Source organism: Pantherophis guttatus, chromosome 1 (genome assembly GCF_059756535.1).
Source record: "Pantherophis guttatus breed Tessera chromosome 1, ASM5975653v1, whole genome shotgun sequence".
Lineage (NCBI taxonomy): Eukaryota > Metazoa > Chordata > Lepidosauria > Squamata > Colubridae > Pantherophis > Pantherophis guttatus.
The window spans coordinates 129,003,519-129,024,406 of NC_142063.1; the positions used below are offsets into that span (position 1 = coordinate 129,003,519).

Below are 20,888 nucleotides of genomic sequence, written 5' to 3' on the forward strand. Positions count from 1 at the left end.
CATCCCCAATTACTATACTCCAGAATTCCCGATTCCTGAATTTCCTTTTCATTATTGTCATATGAATAGATGCTTCTTCTCACAGGAGGACAAAAGGAAGCGTAATGGGATTAGATTTATCCATTTAAATCAACACTGTGTATATAAAGCCACATATATGTAAAGCAGTTATGGGTGTCAATTTGAAGAAGGGGAAAAATGAAGGAGAGAAAGAGCTGTTTCCTTGCCAAGTTTCTGTTGGCATCAGTGTCTAAGTTGTGCTGATAAGAAACAGAATGTACAAGGAACATTTAGATGAGAGAAGAGTTAGATTCCTGGCCTTTGAATGCTTTGAATATAATTCCAAGGAAGCTATTCAGATGTTCTGCAAACTTAGCACCTCTTATATTAATTAAATCAACCCATCTTCCTTTTCACAGAAGCCTGGGGAAAAGGGGGGGACAGTGGTTCTTAGATTCACATAAATTTAATGATGGAAACTTTCAGGATTGTCATCCTTGCTAGTCCTGGCTGAGATGCCACAGGATCCCTCCAGGAGTTGTCCCTAAATCTAGGATGTGCAATGAAGTCGGAGATGCTTATTCAATACATTGAAAATACAACAATATTAAGTATAATGAATTCAATGTATTTAAATACACTTAATGAAATCAAAAGAAGGTTTCTGTTGTGGCTTCCTCTACATCTTGATTTATCCCTCACACTTTTTCAAGCAGTTCTGCCTGTGCTAATTAACTAACGAACAAATAATCTCATTTGCCCAAAGCTGGAAACAACAACATGCTCCAACAAACACAATGATTATAAAAAAGGTGCTAGAGTGTGCAGAATCAGATAAGTTAACGATGGAACTTAAGGACAGAGAGGAAACGATTTATTATGAAACATGGAAGATGGTATGATTGGCTGGAAAAGGAATCTAAAATTAATGGATAGTGTATAGCAAAAGGGAAGATACTACAATGGAATGTTATATTTAATGTGTAGTAGTTATCTATATAAAATGTATTGATTATAAGAATAAGTATGTAACAAACAAAATGTATATGTATACAGTTGGCTGAAAGATAAATTGGATATTACTAAAAATGCCGGTATTGGAAAGCTGTAAATGTGTAACCAAGATTTAAAGATGTAAACGTTGAATAAAAACAATTAAAAAAAAAGACAATGTGGCAGGGAGCTTAGAGATACCAAGAGAGGCATCCAGGAGATATATTGTTTTCTATATAGTCAATTTGCTACATTTTTTGAAGTGTTTTGTTTTGCACATGCCTGCCTAATTTATTACTCTAGCTATTCATTAGAAACATATTATGTTTTAGCTGTCTGTGTATAACTTTGATGTGTGTCTTGAATTTATGGCTATTCCCTGTATGTTGTCTTCAAACATAAGGACAAGATAACCTGTAGTCTCCTAAATCCTACTGGGGAACCATATGTATACTAAGCTTATAAATAAATCTGTTCTATAATATAAACCTTGTAGAATCTGAATTCCATTATAAAGATTTAATATTGAGGATGGGACCTCTACTCTTTCAGTCTAAGCTATATTATTGTTGAACTATTTGGGCTCAGGGTTTACAAGAGAGATCATCTTCATTCCTCAAAATTCTTGTCCTTTTTCAAGACCAGGTGTCTCCAAACTTGATCACTTTAAGATTTGTGGACTTCAATTCCCAGAATTCCTTAGCCAGCTATGCTGGCTGGGGAATTCTGGGAGTTAAACCATAAGTCTTAAAGTAGCTAAGTTTGAAGGCTCCTATTCAAGACTGTTACAGCTGGAGTGCCTCCCATCACTCTCTTCCCCTTAAAGGCACAGATGAGGCCAGGTACCAACTATTCCTCATGGTGTTTTGTTCATTCCACCTTTTTTCCCTCTTGAAAAAGACAATGTATGGGCCTATCTCTGTGATGGCAAACCTATGGCACGTGTGGCAGAAGTGGCACGGAGAGCCATCTCTCTGGGCATGCCAGCCGTCGCCCGTTGTTCTTCTGGCTTCTGGTACCCACGTGTGCGTCGGCCATCTGGTGTTCACGCACACATATGCAGCAGAAACTGGAAGACGAGGTGACCAGATTGCAAGCACACACCAAAAAAACAGAAGCACAGCTTCCTGGCACATGCATACATGCCGGGGAGCTGCTCTTCCAGTTTCTGGCGCTCCCATGTGCGCGCACACTCCCGTTTCGGCACTCGTTGCCGAAAAGGTTCGCCAGCATTGGCCTATCTAGTTGTTTAGAACATCTCCTCTATTTCAAAGTAGGGAGTGAGATCATTCATTCGATAAGTCCTCCTCCTCAATGTTCTCTAAATCAGAAGGTGAGGCATGACCTTGGATTTGGTCCCTCAGCTCAACTGAGTTGTCTGCGTTGTTTTAATAGATAGAGCAAGTTATCATATATATTACAAAGTTCAATTGGTAGATTACAACTAATTAACAAATATTAAAGGAACAATTCATATCCTTCATCATTTATGAAGCAAACTCTGTTTACATTGCTCAATCTGGCAGAGACACAAAAGAAAGAACTATGAAGAAAGAGATCTAATTCTGATAAATTTGCCTTTTCTTAGCTGAGCTTTGCAGTATACGTCCTGAATTCTTCCTATCAGCCTTGCCCCTTAAAGTATTAACTGCATAAAATACACCATTACCTACATATTTTTTTTTAAAACAAACTTTTATGAGTCACAAAAAAACAGCTTTAAAGACATTTGAAATATGTACAGTATTAGCTTTTGGCAACAGCCATTATTCTAAGCTTTTTGCGATTGTTTTCTTGGTAAATGCTTTAATTTGTTAAGCTTCATATAGCAAAAAGAGAAAGTTACTACCCAAGTTATAGGAATTCCACAATTTGCTATTGTTGTTTTTTTCTTCTTTAACATATGCACCTATAAAGCATGTGGATATTAGTTCACCTGAAAGTTATTGAATAAATCATGTAAAAATCTCCTTCCAATTGAGCTTGGCTCAAAGTGATTCTAGGTATGATCTACTATAGTACAGCAGGCATGAGCAATGGAAAATGAGGGGCAAGTCATCTGGCCAATTGATTGATTAATCAATCATTTCATTTCCCTGTGATGATCTGTCCCTAACCTGATCTTTTACAGTGGATGCATCACCACTGTAACTGAGTCCACCTTAATGTTAGTCATCCAACTGGACAAACAGAGTTGATATAGTCTATAGCAGCGGCCCCCAATCTTTTGGGAACCAGGGACCGGTTTTTCCATGGACCAGAGGGGGGTATGGTTTTATGTGCTGCCTGCATCACGCAGATGGCGTTTTGTTTATTTGCACAGCCCGGTTACTGGCATGCCGCAGCCCAGTGCCAGTCCACAGACTGGTGTTGGGGACCTCTACTCTATAGTATAGATGCTTTATAGAATAAGTTAATGAATAGAAACTTGGGTCTCCTTCATAATTCTTTATTTATTTAATTATTAAATTGCTATGCTGCCCATCTTATTATGCAAAGTGACTCTGCATTCATAAGAACTGAGTAACAGTAAGTTTTCCTAGAATCCTAAAGCTAGAGGGAGCAATTAAGGCCATAGAATGCAAAACCTGCTCAATGCAAAATTGAAATTCGAACATTCCAAGGGTAATTTCTAAGACTTCCTTCCTTCTTTCTTTCCTTCCTTCTTTCCTCCCTCCCTCCCTCCCTCCCAAGATGCTTGAAATATTTAGAAATGTAAAGCAAAAGATTGAGATTGTAACTTTTGTGTATTTTATTGCTCTGAAAAAAGTTGGAAAACACTACTTCCTTCCTTCTTTTCTTCCTTCTTTCCTTCCTTCCTTCCTTCTTTCTTTTCTATTTTTAAAGTACATCATATTGTTGGAGTCGCATGTATATTCTTTTTCTTTTATTTAATACAATCAATTAACTTGTAAGAAAGTATGGTCTTTCTATGAATCATATAAATAGTTGCAATTTCATATTTCTCTCTTTTTTTAAAAAAGGGGATCTGCCATTGCAAAAATCGTAGGCCAAAATACCAAAAGCTCCAACCAGTTTGACCCGGTTGTCAAGATGTGGGTATTTGAAGAACTAATCAATGGTCGAAAACTCACTGAGATCATTAACCAAGAACATGAAAATGTGAAATATCTCCCAGGGCATAAAATACCTCCAAATGTGGTAAGTGACAGCAAAACATGCCACAATGGTTTCAGTTTTAAATGATATTCCAGTTAAAGTTCAAAGAAAGTAGAACAAGTAAGTAACTTAGGCGAGAACAAATTACAGCTCCCAAATACATAATGTGACATTGAAACATAAAGGATATAGGTGAGATGTGTTCAGTGGGGCCAATTGACTTATCTTGATTGCCAGAAAAAATTTAAAAATTCCAAGCAGAGTGTGCCATATAAAATAAACTAATGTTTTAATTATTTTTTTGTGGTCATAATGTACGTTCAGCTGCAGCATCCTGCATCTGATCTCTTCTCAGCATGTTATTTTATTTCATTACTTTAAACAATTTACAGTATATAGCTACCCATTTCACAACAACAGTGGCTTTAAGCCAGGGGTCTGCAACCTTAAACACTCAAAGAGCCATTTAGACCCGTTTCCCACAGAAAAGAAAACACCGGGAGCCACAAAACCCTTCCTGTGCCTGACTATTTCCTGAGCGGCCACAAAACTAGCATATGTAGTTGAATTAAACGTTCTGTTTTCTTCTGAAACTTTTCTTTTCTTGGATTTATCCATGGTTGGCCTACCGGGGGTTGAAAATCACATGCCGGCGGATGTCGCACATTGGCGGTTGTGACATATATTTTGAGTGACAGGGAGCTACAGCAGAGGGGTGAAAGAGCCACATGCGGCTCCAGAGCCGCAAGTTGCTGACCCCTGCTCTAAGCAGTGCCTATTAAAATAAAAAAACACCACCATGTTTTAACTCTGCTTACAGCCACCTGTTTAGTGTCCATTTGAAGTTACAGTAGTATTGAAAAAAGTGACCAATGACTGGTCCTTGCACATACAATCATTGAGTATTCCCAGTGGTGGTATTCAGCCAGTTTTATCTGGTTTGGGCGAACCATAGCGGCGGCTGTGGGAGGCTCCGCCCACTTCCCTGTATGTCATCACGTCCTGTTTTTGACCCTCTGCGCATGCGTGGAAGGCTTAGCACGCGCTCACATTTGCGAACCGGTAGCGAAGGTAAGTGAATACCACCCCTGAGTATTCCCACAGTCACAGGATGACAAATCGGGAGCTTGGCAATTGACATATATTTGCGATGGTTGCCGTGTTCCAGGGTCACAAGATTGCCATTTGTGACCTTCCCAGCTGGCTAGCAACAAGCAAAAGTCGATGGGATGCTGGATTTGCTGAACGAGTGTGTGACGCACTTAACAAACCGCAGTGTTTCGCTTAACAATCGTGGCAAAAGTCATAAAATCAGGTGCAACTCGCTTAGCAATTCCCTTGCTTAACACTAGTTCAATTGTGGTCATAAGTCAAGGATGAGCTGTACCTATAAAAAAATAACATTCCAAAAAGAAATGATGTAAATGTGAGATCAAAAAAAACACACCTCACTTCATTTTTAATTCTAAAAGTGGAATGAAAGACATAAGCAGACTCACTTAACCTGTCCCCCAAAATGCGGGAAATTGGCAATTACTGGCCAAAAAACAGTCTGTTTTCTGCTGGCAAGAAAGAACAAGATAAAGCGCCACAACATACATACAGTGCACATGATGCCCCACTAGGGCATAGGCACATACTCTATAAAGAGGTGCAGTGATTCCACTCTGGGGCAAGGCCTGCTTTCCTTTCTCCCACTTAGTTGCAGACACCCACTGCACATTAACAGAACACTAGACCAAAGTGTCTCAGGCCATTTTCATTGCTGAAATTTAAAAATCTACCTGTCCCTAAAGAATTCTGCACAGGCAGACCTTGATTTATGGCCACAATTGAGCCCAAAATTTATGTTGCTCAGTGTGACGGTTGTTAAGCGAATCACTGCAGCTCGTAACACGGTTGCTAAGTGAATCTGGCTTCCCCACTGACTTTGCTAGTCAGAAGGTCGCAAAAGGGGATCACGTGACACTGGGGCACTGCAACCGTCATAAATGTGAACCAATTGCCAAGCATCCGAATTATGATCGAGTGACCACGGGGATGCTGCAATGGTCGTAACTGTGAAAAACAGTCCTTTTTTCAATGCCGCTGTAACCTCAAGCAGTCGCCAAATGAAGTGTTGTAAGTCGAGGACTACCTGTATTGTCAATGTAAAGCTGTGCAGCTTTTCTCTCTGAATTAACTGCAAGAGAAGCCCTTCCTTCTGTGTGGCAGGAACAGAATTCTGTATGGAATGTTCTCAAATAAACTACCTTATGTGGTCCAAGCCTCTTGTTTTGTTAAGGAACCTGAATCACCTGTTGCAATTGCTGTAGGAAACACTGATGCTATGTGTACAAACCGCATGCTTTTAAACACCCGTGTGCAAACATCGCAATAAAGATAAGTATGTGTGATGTTTAGATTGTGCCAAGCATATGTTCCAGCTGTCTGCATTTTTCACTTTTGCACAAACTGTTGAGCAAACAAATATTTAAGGCTTGTTCTATGTTCTCTGTGCTTGATTGTTTTGTTGTGGTAAACGTCTCCCGGGGTGTTTTCCTCATTCAGTATTCGGTAGGAGAATGCTGTAATCTTTTTTCCTCTCAGGTTGCTGTACCAGAAGTAGTAGAAGCAGTAGAGGAATCTGATATTTTAATATTTGTCGTACCTCATCAGTTTATTCCCAAAATTTGCGAGCAACTTACTGGTCACGTAAAAGCAGGAGCAATTGGGATTTCACTGATCAAGGTAAGGAATGGCATCTTCTTGGGATAGGTATGTTTGACATATGTTTTAAAATATGAGGATAATTTTGTTATTTTATTGTTAACCCCCTTAAATGCTACTTATGGGAGAAAGCTGGAGTATACAGCAATTAAAAAAATAAACAGTTCAATAAATACTTACGCATACCCATTTTAAAAATAACTGATGTAAATATATGAAATATTGCTCAGTTTACACACTGCATTAAGCCATAGTTTGTATAACCATGGTTTATGGAACAAATCACATTTAACTAAGCTTATGGTTTATCCAAAGTATAAATCATAGTTTAAAAATCACAATGGCTAAGTTCATACAATCTAGAAACCATAAAAACTACTGTTGGGAGAAATATCCATCTGGTTCAGTTTCAAGCCGGGAGAATGGCACCAGAGGCAAAACTGAGGCTGGAAGTGGATTGGAAAGAGGGTCCATTTCAGAGGTAGGTTTCAGCAGGTTCTGACCAGTTCTGCAGAACTGGTAGCAGAAATTTTGAGTAGTTTGGAGAACCGGTACTAAAAATTCTGTTCTAATCTATTCGCCCCATCTATTCTCTGCCTCCCAAGTCCCAGCTGATCAGGAGGAAATGGGGATTTTGCATTAAACTTCCCCTGGATTGGGGACAGAATGGAGATTTTGCAGTAACCTTCCCCTGGAGTGGGGTGAGAATGGCGATTTTACAGTATCCTTCCCCTGCCACGCCTACCAAACTATGCCACACCCACTAAGTCACACCCACAGAACCGGTAGTAAAAAATTTTGAAACCCACCACTGGTCCATTTATTGATGAAGCAGAACCACCAAGCACGTGTGATTATGGGTAGCTGACCACATGGAATTGAGTGTGGGGGGGGCTTATAGATTCTCTTGGGCTTTGCAGTTGAACTTTCTGTTCCTGTGCAAGAACATATATTCTATTGGCTGTTGACAAGACTCTCATGGTGCCATGTACAAATCCTAGGAGTTTCTCTGAGCTAAGCTTGGTTGGAATTTGGCTGATGCAATGAAGAGGTTTGTTGGGCAATTCCTATTGTGCCTGAGGGCTAACCCTACCTTTGTTCAGACCTTGCTGCAGGGAGTAATGGATTACCAAATCTACATTTCTAAAGCTGGCCTCCGTTTAGTATCTGCTTGGGGGTAGGGAGCCGAGGCTCTGAGGTTCTGTCTCCCTTAAGATTTTTATTTCTCTTTTAGGGGAAATATTTTATCCTGCCTTTTTTTAACATTTCTCAAAAATTTTCATTCTTCTAGGAGAGCGGTGGGTGCTAACACTACATTCTACTTTAACTCCATGTGTGAAATTAATCCATGTTTTTCAGTAAAGGGATTTGGCATTCTGTACAACTTTTTTTTTTTAAAGCATTATTGTGGAGTAGGGGTGGTAAACTTGCGGCCCACGGGATGGATGCATCATGTGCTGGCTGCGGCCCCGCCTGGTTTAGCGAAGCGGAGAAAAAGTCCCGATACCTCATGTGATGCCGCCGTGACAATACGAATTTGACACTCCTATTGTAGAGGAATATTTTTTAAGAAAGGGAAATACCATACTTTGCAATAGGAATCCTCAAAACTATGTTTATTCCATGGGTGGGTTCTAAATTTTTTTACTACTGGTTCTGTGGGCATGGCTTATTTTGTGGGCGTGGCTTGATGGTCATGTGACAATTATTTAGGATTTAGCAGAGGTACTGGTCTACCAGGCTTTTAACTGCTTGCAGAGCTCTACCAATCTACCCATTTATTTTTGCAGGCACTGATCTACTCATGTATTTTTGCAGGCACCGGTCTACTCATTTGTTTTCTTTTAACACTGATCAGCTGTAGGGTGGCCCTTTAAACTCTTGCCCTGGGGCTTCAAAGGGCCGCCCTACAGCTGATCAGTGTTTTTTCTCTCTAGCCATCAGCTGGGACTCAGGAGGCAGCAATAGATTGGGGGTGGGGGCAAATAAAAGGTAAGAATAACGTAGGGGTGGGAGTGGGCGGGGGGGCAGAACCGGTTCGGTGACGACATATCGTCACCACTACCAGCTCGACGGAACCAGGCCGAACCGGGAGAAACCCACCACTGGTTTATTCCCCTTTATTCGTTTTAAAACTCAACTGCAGCTTCAGGGTCTCATAAATGCATAGACAAGCAGGTTGTTTTCTGAATACTGAATTATAGATCAGTGCTTCATATGTATTTCAAAACTGAAGTAACAATTGTCTTCAAGTGGCTTTTCCAGGCTGGTTTAAACATTAAGATTTAAAAAAAAAAAACACCCACCCCCACCCAAAAAAACTTTGAGTGGTGAGTCAGTCAGCAGATCACACAGATCTTGGTCAAAGGTCACTTCTCCTTTCTCTGGCTTTCAGCCCTCTTTTACTCAGTGGACATATACCATTTCTGTTTTTGTGAAGACCTTTCACCTACTTCTAGAAAACATAATGATGCAAATATGATTAAATTAGCAGCGTACACAGGATTACATGTTGCCATGGAGGTATCGGTTGACATATGAGGTCGGGTTAATTAGCTGCTAAATGGAATATTCCACTACGCTTAGAATTTATGGCTCTGCTAAAAAAATGTTAAAGAAGCTCTCCTATTGAGTGTTAAGAGAGGGGTTTGCCATTATCTTCTTCCAAGATAGTTTTTAAACTATCTAACAGCCCAGCATTCCCATGTGGACCAATCAGGTTCAGCCTTGCTTTGCTTCCCAGATCATGCAAAATCAGCCTGGAGCTGCCCCACCGACCAATGACAGCTTTGATATGTAAAATATTTCCTCTATAATTCAGAGCCATTATTTTGCTTTTCTATGTTTGTGTATATCTTACTTTATACCAGTAGCCCTCAACTTAGAACCATTCATTTAGTGACCTTGTGAAGTTACAAGAGCACTGAAAAAAGGGACTTAGTTTTTCACACTTCCAACTGTTGCAGCGTTCCCATAGTCATGGAATCAAAATTTGGTTGCTTGGCAACTGGCATGTATTTATGACGGTTGCATTGTCCTGGAGTCATGTGATCACTGTTTGTAACCTTTCCAGCTGGCTTCCAATAAACAAAGTCAATGCGGGAAGCCAGAGTCGCTTAATGCCTGCATGGTTCACTTAACAATTGCAGTGATCCATTTAATAATTATGGCAAAAAAAGTTCACACAATGAGGTTAAATTCATTTATCAACTGCCCTGCTTAGCAATGGAAAATTTGGACTCAATTGTGGTCATAAGTCAAAAACTAACTGTAAGCCTTTTAAAAATATGTTTTAAAAAGCATCTTTTTTCATTCTGATTTTTTAAAAATGTTCTTTATTGTTTTTATCGTGATATTATACTTTTGGAATTGTAAGCCGCCCAGAGTCATTGATGGGTGTCTATAGAAATTGAATGAATAAATAAATGAACGTTACAAAATCAGAACATAGCAACTGAACTGAATCAGAAAATACAATGTACCATCATGTCAGGGATGCTCAGCTGACCTTCTTAATATCAGGCTTGCATATATGGTACTCATTTAGGCTACCCTTACTATCTGTGATGGAGTGTGTACCTGGAGAAGCAGTGGAGGGGAGTCTTGGCAGCACAGAGCTTTCCCACAGTGGAGGCAATATATAGCAATAGCAAAAACATTTAAACCTATATACTGCCCCATAGCACTTTACAGCACTCTCTGGGCAGTTTACAATGTAAGCATTACTATTATTATTATTATTATTATTATTATTATTATTATTATTATTATTATTATTATTATTATTATTATTATTATTTGCATATTGCCCCAAACAATCTGGGTCCTCATTTTACCAACCTTGGAAGGATGAAAGACCAAGTCAACTTTGCACCCCATCAGGATCAAACTCCAGGCTGTGGACAGTTTGCCTACAATACTGCACTTTGACCACTGCACCACCATTCCACCAAAAAGCCCAATTTAAAAGACTGTGCAGACCCAAACTGGATGGGGAGGGAGGAGCCACACCGTGTAATCTCTCAGGATTTATCTATTAGGGTTGAAGGCTATGGCTTTAGTTTGGCAAGATTCTGTCCATTGGGCATAAGCAAATAAAGCTAGGACTCGGTTGGATTTTGCTGTGTCATTACTGAGCTTGGACCTAACACTATATGCAAACGAATGCTGCATTGCTACTACAAGTTACGGCCTCAAACCCTGGAAACAAAGATACTACAGCTTGAATGGACTGGTCATCTCTCATGATGTACCCTAAGGGAAGCTTAGCTTCTAATTTTAAATGAAACTGAAATGTCAGTTCCCAGGAAGGAAGAAAGGGGAAAAAAACCCTGTTTGTTGCAGCACTGGTTCTTGGGTAAAAAGGTCATCCTTAGGTCTTCCTTGCCCAATTTTCAGAGAAAACAACTGGTTCCATAAAGTAATCTATTGCAGCACAGTTCAACTTGGTTTTTCGTTGCTTTGACCCCTCTTTTTTTCTGTTAAATAGGGTATAGACGAAGGCCCTGAAGGACTGAAACTCATCACGGACATCATCCGAGAGAAACTGAAGATAGATATGAGCGTGCTCATGGGTGCCAACATTGCCAATGAAGTGGCAAATGAAATGTTCTGTGAAACTACCATCGGTAATTGACTCATAAATTATTGGTCTGTCACGCTAGGGAAATAAATCCACTACTAGCAGATGGAGTCAGCCAGCTTCTTTTTATAAAAAGAAAATCCATAGATTTTTATCAGCCAAGATTTTGTGTCCTTTTCTTTGTATGCTATTGCAGCATTTCTCACACCCTCTCGTTCATCTTTTAAATTTGCATCCTGATTTTTACACAGAAAGTCCAAGGCAGTGGATGTGGTTCCTTCCTACAATCCTCCAGCCTGGCTGGGAGACAGTAATTGATCAATGTCACTAAGTAAAATTCATGGTCAGATGACCCTGTCCTGAGTAATATCCAGCACTCTTAAATTAACTGTGGTTTGCTTACACCTCAAGTTTATTCAACCCATTTTTCACGAACAACGGAAGGCACAGAATCACAAACTAAATAGCTTCTTTATTAAACCAATCAGCGTATTGTAGGAATGCAGCTGGTCCATATTGCAAATCCAGATTTTCCTCATGGTCCCTGTGGTACACTGAACTAGTTTTAATCTACTCTCCCATCATACAGCAACTACTGTAAAAACCAGCTAATCTCTTTTATTTTCTTCTAGGACAGTGATGGCTAACCTTTTTGCCATTGCGTGCCAAAAGCGTGGGGAGCATGGGGGGGTCGCGGGTGCCCAAGCCCACATCCATAATTCAATGCACCCTGCCCTCCCACGCGCGTTCCCCCCCGCTTTTGGCATGCAATGGCATGGTGGGCCCAGTAGAATATTGATCACGTGACCGTGGGGCTGTGGCAACGGTCTGAAAAACAATCATAAGTCACTTTTTTCAGTGCCGTTGTTAACTTCGAATGGTCATTAAATGAACTGTTGTAAGTCGAGGACTACCTGTAGAGTCTTTTCAGGAAGCTTGAGATAAAATCAATGCAATCAGAAAGAAAACATGCATATGTGTTTTATTTTTAAAGAATCATAATTAGTATCCTTCATTATCCCATGGTATAATTATTCTACCTGTATTTATTTTTTTATATTAATATTTCACCACAATTCACAACTGACTTTGCCATTTTACTATTAAGAATATAATATAATCTTGTTTTTTTCCTCAGAAAATCTATTTCTATTTCATATTTATTTCACTGTCTTTTGATCAACTTGGAATATTTCACCCAATAGCTAATTTTCACAGGAAAAGTGTCTCTCTTTTAAACATTTTCTGTATATTTTTGACACAAAGACATTTAAATGAAAAATCATACAGGAAATAATTTTATCCAGTCAAATGCTTTCTTCTATTGTCAGTTATAATTCTAACGCATGTGCTTCTTTTCTTAGGTTCTAAAAATGCTAAAAATGGGAAGATCTTAAAAGAATTAATGCAAACACCAAATTTCAGAATTACTGTGGTGGATGACTGTGATACCGTGGAACTCTGTGGGGCCTTAAAGGTTTGTTATTCCAAGGAAGTAGTTGTAGTTGTGTTCATACGATATATCAGGGGTGTCAAACTTGATTTCATTGAGGGCCGCATCAGGATTGTGTTTGACCTCAGGGGCTGTTGTGGGCGTGGCCAGGATGAGTGTGGCCAGCTCAACATCACTCGTGTTGGGGGCACCTGTGGTGGTCCGAGCACTTTGCAAGTGAAAACGGGCTCCCAAGCTCCATTTTCAGCTGCGACGGCCTCCTGCAACCCTCTGTCAGGGAAAATGAAGTTTGGGAGAGCTGCACGCAGCCCTCATGAGCTCCGTTTTCGCTGGCAAAGGTACAGCAGACCTGTCTTTTGCTGTTTCCAGGGTGGCCCCGCAGGCCAGATCTAAGCATGTGGGCCGGATCTGGCCCCCAGGCCTTGAGTTTGACACCCCTGCGATATATTAAGCTATACTATGCTTAAATGTAACTTACCGAATAATACTCAAGAGCTAGATATATGCAACAGATATATATTAAACCATCAGGCATGATTAATCTGTCTCGCTGGCTCGGTTCACATAACACTCTGAGCTATAAACAAAGTCACCACATTTTAATATTTGTGTGAACCCCACCATAGTTAAGCCAAATGCAGGTCTCTAGACTGGGTTTTCTGCTTAATTGTTAAAATGTGTCATAAAAGCTTTACATACTGATTTTTAATTGAGTTTATCACCAGTAAATAGAAACAGTATATCTTTACATTCTAAAGATTGATTAAATACATCTATGAGGTCTGTCTCAGGTCAGTAGCTCTAATATTAATGAAAGCTGTTCAACTATAGTTACTAATTGAGTATGCAAAGTGCATGCTTTTTTTTTTAGCAATCATTTTTCATGATTTTCTGCTTTAGCATCTTAATCCCTTAATTCTGACTAATGAAGGTAGAGCAGAGGTCAAAGTTGTCTATTATTAATACAAGTGACAGTTTGTATTATCCAAGTAAAACTGATCTTGGGCATGTTTAGATCAATTTGACAGTACATAGTAAATTCAATCATAAAATGCAGGTAGTCCTCAATTTACAGCCACAACTGAGTCTTAAAATTTTGATTGCTAAGCAAGACAGTTGTTAAGTGAATCTGGCTTCCCCACTGACTTTGCTTGTCAGAAGGACACAAAAGATAATCACATGACCCCAGGACAGTACAACCGTCATCAATACATGCCAGTTGCCAAGCATCTCAATTTTGATTACATGACCATGACGATGCCTCAGCGGTCGTGTGAAAAGTGATCATGTCACTTTTTTTCACTGCTGTTGTAATTTGAAACAGTCAGTCAACAAATGGTTGTAAATCAAGGAGTACCTGTAATTCAAATTCAAATTAAAGTGCACTGAAGGTGGCACCTAGGAATGGAATATTATTTTTACCTCATTCAGGGGTGGTTCTACTTACCTTTATTACCGGTTTGCATTGTGCCCGCATTTGTTTATTTTAGAATATTTTTATTATTTTTCAAAAAATCTGTTATTTTTATGTTTTTCTCTTTGTCCTATGCAATCTTCTGAAACAGAATTATTACTACATAAGAGCCATATATTTTTAGCACTAATTACAGTCACTAATTAGAACATTAAGCTGTAGTTTGTTCAGCCATAGTTTTCAGTTTTTGCTAGCTGGGTTTGTTATGTATTAAAACTATAAAACATAATTAACATCTGGATTAGCCTGGCAGCCTAGTGGGTGGTATCAAAGTGGTAGTTATGGGTCTTGTGTGGGAGAACCCAAGATTTGAAGGTGCTCTCTGAGCTTGCTTGTTTTCTTGCAGATGTTTCATTACCCAACTAGGTAACATCATCAATGCTAGTAAAGAGTGGGGTTTGCTCTTTGTTATTAGAACTCAAGATTATCTGATGTTTTAAACTGATGACTTCTTTTTTCCTCTCTTCTTCCTCATTTTTCCATTGGACTTTAGAACATTGTGGCTGTTGGAGCTGGTTTCTGTGATGGGTTGGGCTTTGGGGACAATACCAAGGCAGCTGTGATTCGCCTGGGCTTGATGGAAATGATTGCCTTTGCTAAAATCTTCTGCAAGGGCACAGTCTCAATAAATACATTTTTGGAAAGCTGTGGGGTTGCAGATCTGATTACCACATGCTACGGGGGACGTAACAGGAAGGTGGCTGAAGCATTTGCACGTGGTGGAAAAGTAAGGACATGTTTTGCTATATTCCCTTCATGAAGTTGGCTGCATTTTTAAGATAAAACTACATAGACTAGTAGAGCACAATTTATGGGAAGTAGCCAGAGATGCTGCTGGCTGAGAGGGCCAACTTGTTTTTGATTTGACATGCCTGATAATATCCTGTATATATTACTACAACTCTCATGTCTGTAACCTTTAACTGGACAAAATAGTTCATCATGGGACAAAACATTTTCAACCAAGGTACCTCAAGTGGGCTAACTTAGAAAGCATCCAAACTCTGGGATCCATGACTCCCACGGAATTGACATTTGGCAAATTTTATAAACCATTTAATGACCTAAAATGATCATAAAGCATTTTATGACGTAATAAAAATGTCATAAACCATTTCCTATGGTCAATGCCTGATGTTTGACTGGGCTCTACAATTCAACATGAACTACTTTGAAGGCAGATGTATTTGTGAATATCTCCCTGAATTTTTAAGGGAGATTTTTAATTTTTAATTAAGAAGTTTTCAAGTACAGGTAGCCTCCACAGTCCTGTGATTTCTTGAAAGTCAGCCCTTATAATTGAAAAAAGAAACCCTCATCTTTATAAGTTTGAATTGAGACTGCTTTCACACATTGCAAACACGGGGAGAATGCATTGCCTCTGAAGCAGATTCCCCATTATTCACTTACAGCAATAGCAATAGCACTTAAGATTTATATACTGCTTCACAGTGCTTTACAGCCCTCTCTAAGCAGTTGTACAGAGTCAGCCTATTGCCCCCAACAATCTGGATCCTCATTTTACCCACCTCGGAAGGATGGAAGGCTGAGTCAACCTTGAGCCTGATGAGATTCGATCTGCCAAATTGCAGTCAGCCATCAGCCAGCAGTCAGCAGAAGTAGCCTGCAGTACTGCACTCTAACCGCTGCGCCACTGTGACTCATCTCCTAGCGTCAGCTAATTATCTCCATATTTCAAAAATGAAGATGGGCTTTATGTGTTGTTTTCAACACAGATTGAGTACTGTTAGAAGATACAGTAGGTGCCCGAGGATAAATCAGTTTTGTGAACCCAACCAACTGGTTCATTCAATGGTTAAGGTGTGAATGCAGGTTTAGCGTCACATGTAGCTTAGCTCTAAATTATATCATTATAATAATACATTTCATAATTTTAAAACCATCAAGCTCAAGTAAGTTTAGAAATTGCTCCAAAATCCTGGTTATTAAGTTGTATTGGAAAACACAAAAGCAGGATAAAGGGTGCCCTTTCGTTGCTAGAGCTTTAAGACGTTCAGATTTGTTCATCAGCTTATATAGAATTTAATGCCATTTCCTTTCATTCTAAAACAAGCAATTCATACTTTGCCTATTTTAGACAATTGAACAGTTGGAAAAAGAAATGTTGAATGGACAGAAGCTACAAGGACCTCAAACATCAGCTGAAGTCTATAAGATCCTGAAGCAGAAGAATTTGGTTGACAAGTAAGTAGTTTGTTTTTAGATACTAAATACACCTGTGAGCAGCCATGGGTCATTCAGAACATTTTAACTATAATCCTGGGGTTTTGTTATTTTTGTTGGCTGCAAAAATCCAGAGCAATATTTTCACTAGATAATAGTGAAGAATCAGATCTCTCTCTCCCTCTTTGCTGCTCTCTAGTGGTCAGAATTTTTGCAACCCAGTTATACTAGTCCTAATTTTAGGCATGATATTATTATGATTTAATCTAAAATTTCCAGTGAATTGAGACTACAACTCAAACTAATTCAACTTAATTTTTGTTGTTACCCTTATTGGTATAGCTACTTAGTTATACAATGTCCAATTATTATACACCCAACAATCATATTTGTACACCTATGTAAACAAAAAAATGCAAAGCTACTCACAAAGAGGATTTTTTTTCCACTGTGCTAATTTTTCATTCTTTTTTTAAGTAGTGGGAAATTATATTCAGATATTTAATTCCATACTTGTGGTATAAAACAATTACTTTCAAAAGATGGAACATCTCTAAATGTTTTAATTTGGTTTCCATTTCCATTTGATTACAGTACATCATGATCTACTGCAGGTAAATTGATAATTCAAGTTTCTCCACAGAAAGGAATTTAGGACATCAGTCTTTTTAGTGTTTTCCCATTTTATTAATATATTTTCTCATTATCAATCATCTCTTAGTCTTTCTAAAATTCCATCGTTTATTGATTTTTTTGGTCAGTCTTTTATCTCTCTCTCTTGGAATCTTGTATCTCTTTTTAATTTTTTTGTGTCTACTAAACTTTCCCTTCTGGTTGCCTTTTGCCTCTTTCTGCCGCATTTTTTGAATACCCATCCACAAAACTTCCTTTTGTTTTTGACCTCAGTCTTTTTAGATGGCCATTCATTGTGAAGGACAGTTTGTTGAGGGTAAAACTGCCCTCTGCAAAGTGGTGCAACGGACCAGACAGCGAATAGATACGTTGCTTAGCAAAACACACAGATACTCACAGACTCTGAACGTTTAAAGAAAAATAAACAGTCTTTACTTGTAGTAAAAAAAACAAACTTGGCTTCTCAAAACAAAGATAACACTTCTTCAAATAATCACGGTTCAACACAAAAACATAGTTTGCTTACAATTCCAGTTTTCTTCAGTAACACAGACACAGTTCCTTTCAGCAGTTCAACTTCTAATAGCAGGAGCAGAAGTGAATGAACTTCCTGCCTTCTTTTATGTCTGCTTAGCACAGCCAATTAGTCATCTTGTAGCAGTTAAAGTTACAGAACATAGTTTTCTATATATTACCTACCCAACCGTAGGATAAGCATCCAACAGAGTTAATTGAAATTTTAAATTGATTATAGCAATTTGTAAACAAAACTTGTGAAACAGTTTGATTTATACAATTTGTGCCCTTTATTTCTAACCAAACTGCTATCACTATCCTTGAGAAATCAAATGTACGAATCTCAAGATCAAATTTCCCAAGTTATCTAACAATCTAGTACAGTAGTCACCAACCAGTGGTCTGTGGACTTCTGGTGGTCCATGAGAAAATTTTGGTGATCTGCAGAAAAATGATTTGCATTTTTTATTTTGCACTAAATACTATTTATCTTTTTAAAAAAATCATATTAGTGGTCCGTGGGATTTAAAATTATGAATTTAGTGGTCCCTGAGGTCCGAAAGGTTCGTGACCCCTGATCTAGTACGAACTAGATTGTTAGATAAATAACTTGGGAAATTTGATCTTGAGATTCCGAACTAGATTGTTAGATAGATACCATAGATAACTTGGGAAACAGGGATTGACTGCTTCTTCCTATAGATTTTTTTCATGCTTGCAACCAATACATATCCAACCATCTGTGGCAGCTCCCAAAGTTTTTATTCTAAGGATTTCCTCTTAGACAGACCAGATTTCCTCAGGTGACACTATACACTTTAGGGCAGTCTTTCTCAACTGTAGCAACTTTAAGATGTCTGGACTTCAATTCCCAGAATTCTGGCAGGAGAATTCTGGGAATCAAAAGTCCAAAGTTGCTAAATTTGAGAAACACTGTTTTAGGGATAATTAAGCAGCTGCTCCAAATCACAAGACAATGATGGGGTTTTGGTTCTCATTTATTATGAATGAAGTGATAGCTTCATTATGTCTAATGGAAGGACCTCCTAGGTGCAATCTATGGCAACGATTGTGCATGCTTAAGAGCTATGAGATAACAGAAATCCAATAGTTAAACCTGCTGTATTCTATTATAGCAGACTGAGAGAAAAACTGTCTGGCTTCGCTATTCAGTGATAGATAGTAAATGTGACTCTCTTTAATAATGCTTCAATTATGTAGCTGTCGTAATCTAAATATTCTCTAGCGTTTTCATCATGCAACCAGTTCCATTATCAGTTTTAAGATCAAGACTGTGACATGTGAAAATAATCTTTATTACAGCCACTTCCAGAGTATTGAAAAATCTGAATGCTAAGGGCATCAAAGCTAATCTGAGCAGTTGACCTTGGTCTTGTACATTTAGGCTAGCAAAAACATCCTACTGTTTTCTCGTAATGCTTTACAAAGAAGCAATTTTATCTTTTTTTGTTGATGTTCAAAGGCCCTCATCAGATTTATGTGTTAAGCAAGCAGGAAACTTATTGTACTTATGCTACTCTTATTCAAAAGTATATGGGACACAGATAAACAACCCAGGTGCCTGGTGGCCTCCAGTTATGTTGGATTATGAGGGTTATACATAGGTCAGAGTATCTAGAGATCACAAAGTTTGCCTATAAAAATAAGTGTAACAAAATGCTAGTTAAAAGAAGATTGCTAGTTAAAAATTACCTTACTGATACCGATCCTTGTGTACACATCAGTGATTATACAGGGTACGAAACAACATACTGACTGAAGATTTACCTTCAACTGCATTTCTCCTAGGTTTCCACTATTCGTAAATATCTACCTAATCTGCTACCAAGGAAAGTCAGTCAAAGAGTTCATCACTTGCTTGCAAAAGCATCCGGAACATATGTAAAATCTAATGCTGCAACCTACCAGTATAGCCTGTCTCGACTCAAGATTTGTCAGCCTGACATGGAGAATAAAGCCAGCAAGTAAGGTGTCTGTCAACTTGACAATGGAGAATTAAAGCAAGCGCGCAACATGCAAACAAACAAACAAACAAACAAAAAGCCTCTGGTATTAACTTCATTGTGGTCTTAAGGGAAATTACTCTGTATTCCTTTTGAGTAACCATCTGCACCGAGTGTGAAGACAAAACGGTATTACGCATTTCGGCATTGACTTCAGGAACCAATTATAGAAGACTCTGAAGTGGGAATGTCATTTTCATCACTCATGTTCTATACGAAGCTGAAATTGCAGAAAAGCAACCATCAAATTATAGCTCTTGTGAGAATTGTTCAGATTTTTGTGCTGAACACCCAATAATTGCATAATTTGTATCAAGAGCCACATTTCTTAATTCAGATTGAGTGAAGTAGAATTTAAAATTAGATGTTTGTGGCCAAAAAAACAACTACAGGTAGCCCTCCGTTACGACCACTTATTCAGCAACCATTCAAAATTGTGTCAGTGGTACTTATATAACCAGACCTTGAAGTTCTGGCTATCCCATGATCACATGAATGCAATCTGGGTGCTTGGCAACTGGCTCGCACTTACAATGGTTGCAGCTTCCCATGGTCATGTATTCACAACCTGTGTCCTTCCCTGCTGGCTTCCTATAAGCAAAAGCCAATGGGGAAGCTGGAAAGGAAGGTCAGCATTTCCTCTGGTAAATTGTTCCCAATCCCATCATTTTTTCGCCCTCAAGGATTTGCTATTTCACAGTGTGTTTGTGTTGGGCCGTAGCAGCTGTCTTCACAACTGATAGCAACCCATCCTCTATCTGATGGCCATGCTTGTGCTGCAGCAGTCACTCACCCACCAGCCACTTGTATAAGTTCTTGAATTTACTTGTGGGAAACTCATAAGGAGGTCCTTACAATTCTCGCTTAATGAGGGCAATGGGACTGTTGGGATTGCTGTTGCTAAGTGATGCACTCATGTGACATTGTGCTTTAGGGACTGCATTGCTTGGGAAATTCCAGCCCCAATTACCTTTGTTAATTGAGGACTATCTGTAGTTGGTTAAACTGCATATGTGATGTTGATCGCTAAACTCACAGTGCCATAATACAGTTTGTTGGCTAGTTTATACTCTTGAAACCAGCTGTGTCTTCCTTGACAAAGCATGTTTAAGCAAATAAGTGCTCGTAATCTATGACTTCTGCTTGCTACACAACATAACAATCTGTTGATACTACTCTAGTCATCTCAACTCATCAATT

General features: G+C 38.9%; 2 protein-coding genes across 3 annotated transcripts in view; one reads left to right on the forward strand and one right to left on the reverse strand.

The window, feature by feature from the left end:
* LOC117669128 (glycerol-3-phosphate dehydrogenase 1-like protein) overlaps window positions 1-19,727 on the forward strand; it is a 64,592-nt gene extending 44,865 nt beyond the window's left edge. For both annotated transcript variants that reach the window (XM_034423315.3, XM_087881786.1), the window contains 7 exons: window positions 3,978-4,155; window positions 6,703-6,843; window positions 11,312-11,450; window positions 12,769-12,881; window positions 14,825-15,058; window positions 16,430-16,536; window positions 19,474-19,727. In XM_034423315.3, coding sequence (XP_034279206.1) covers window positions 3,978-4,155; window positions 6,703-6,843; window positions 11,312-11,450; window positions 12,769-12,881; window positions 14,825-15,058; window positions 16,430-16,536; window positions 19,474-19,570 — 1,009 coding nt within the window. In that variant the 3' untranslated portion in view covers window positions 19,571-19,727. The remainder of the gene's footprint in view (window positions 1-3,977; window positions 4,156-6,702; window positions 6,844-11,311; window positions 11,451-12,768; window positions 12,882-14,824; window positions 15,059-16,429; window positions 16,537-19,473) is intronic.
* The window catches only part of LMLN (leishmanolysin like peptidase), a 46,044-nt gene that overhangs the window by 3,818 nt on the left and 21,338 nt on the right, over window positions 1-20,888 (reverse strand). The window lies entirely within an intron of this gene.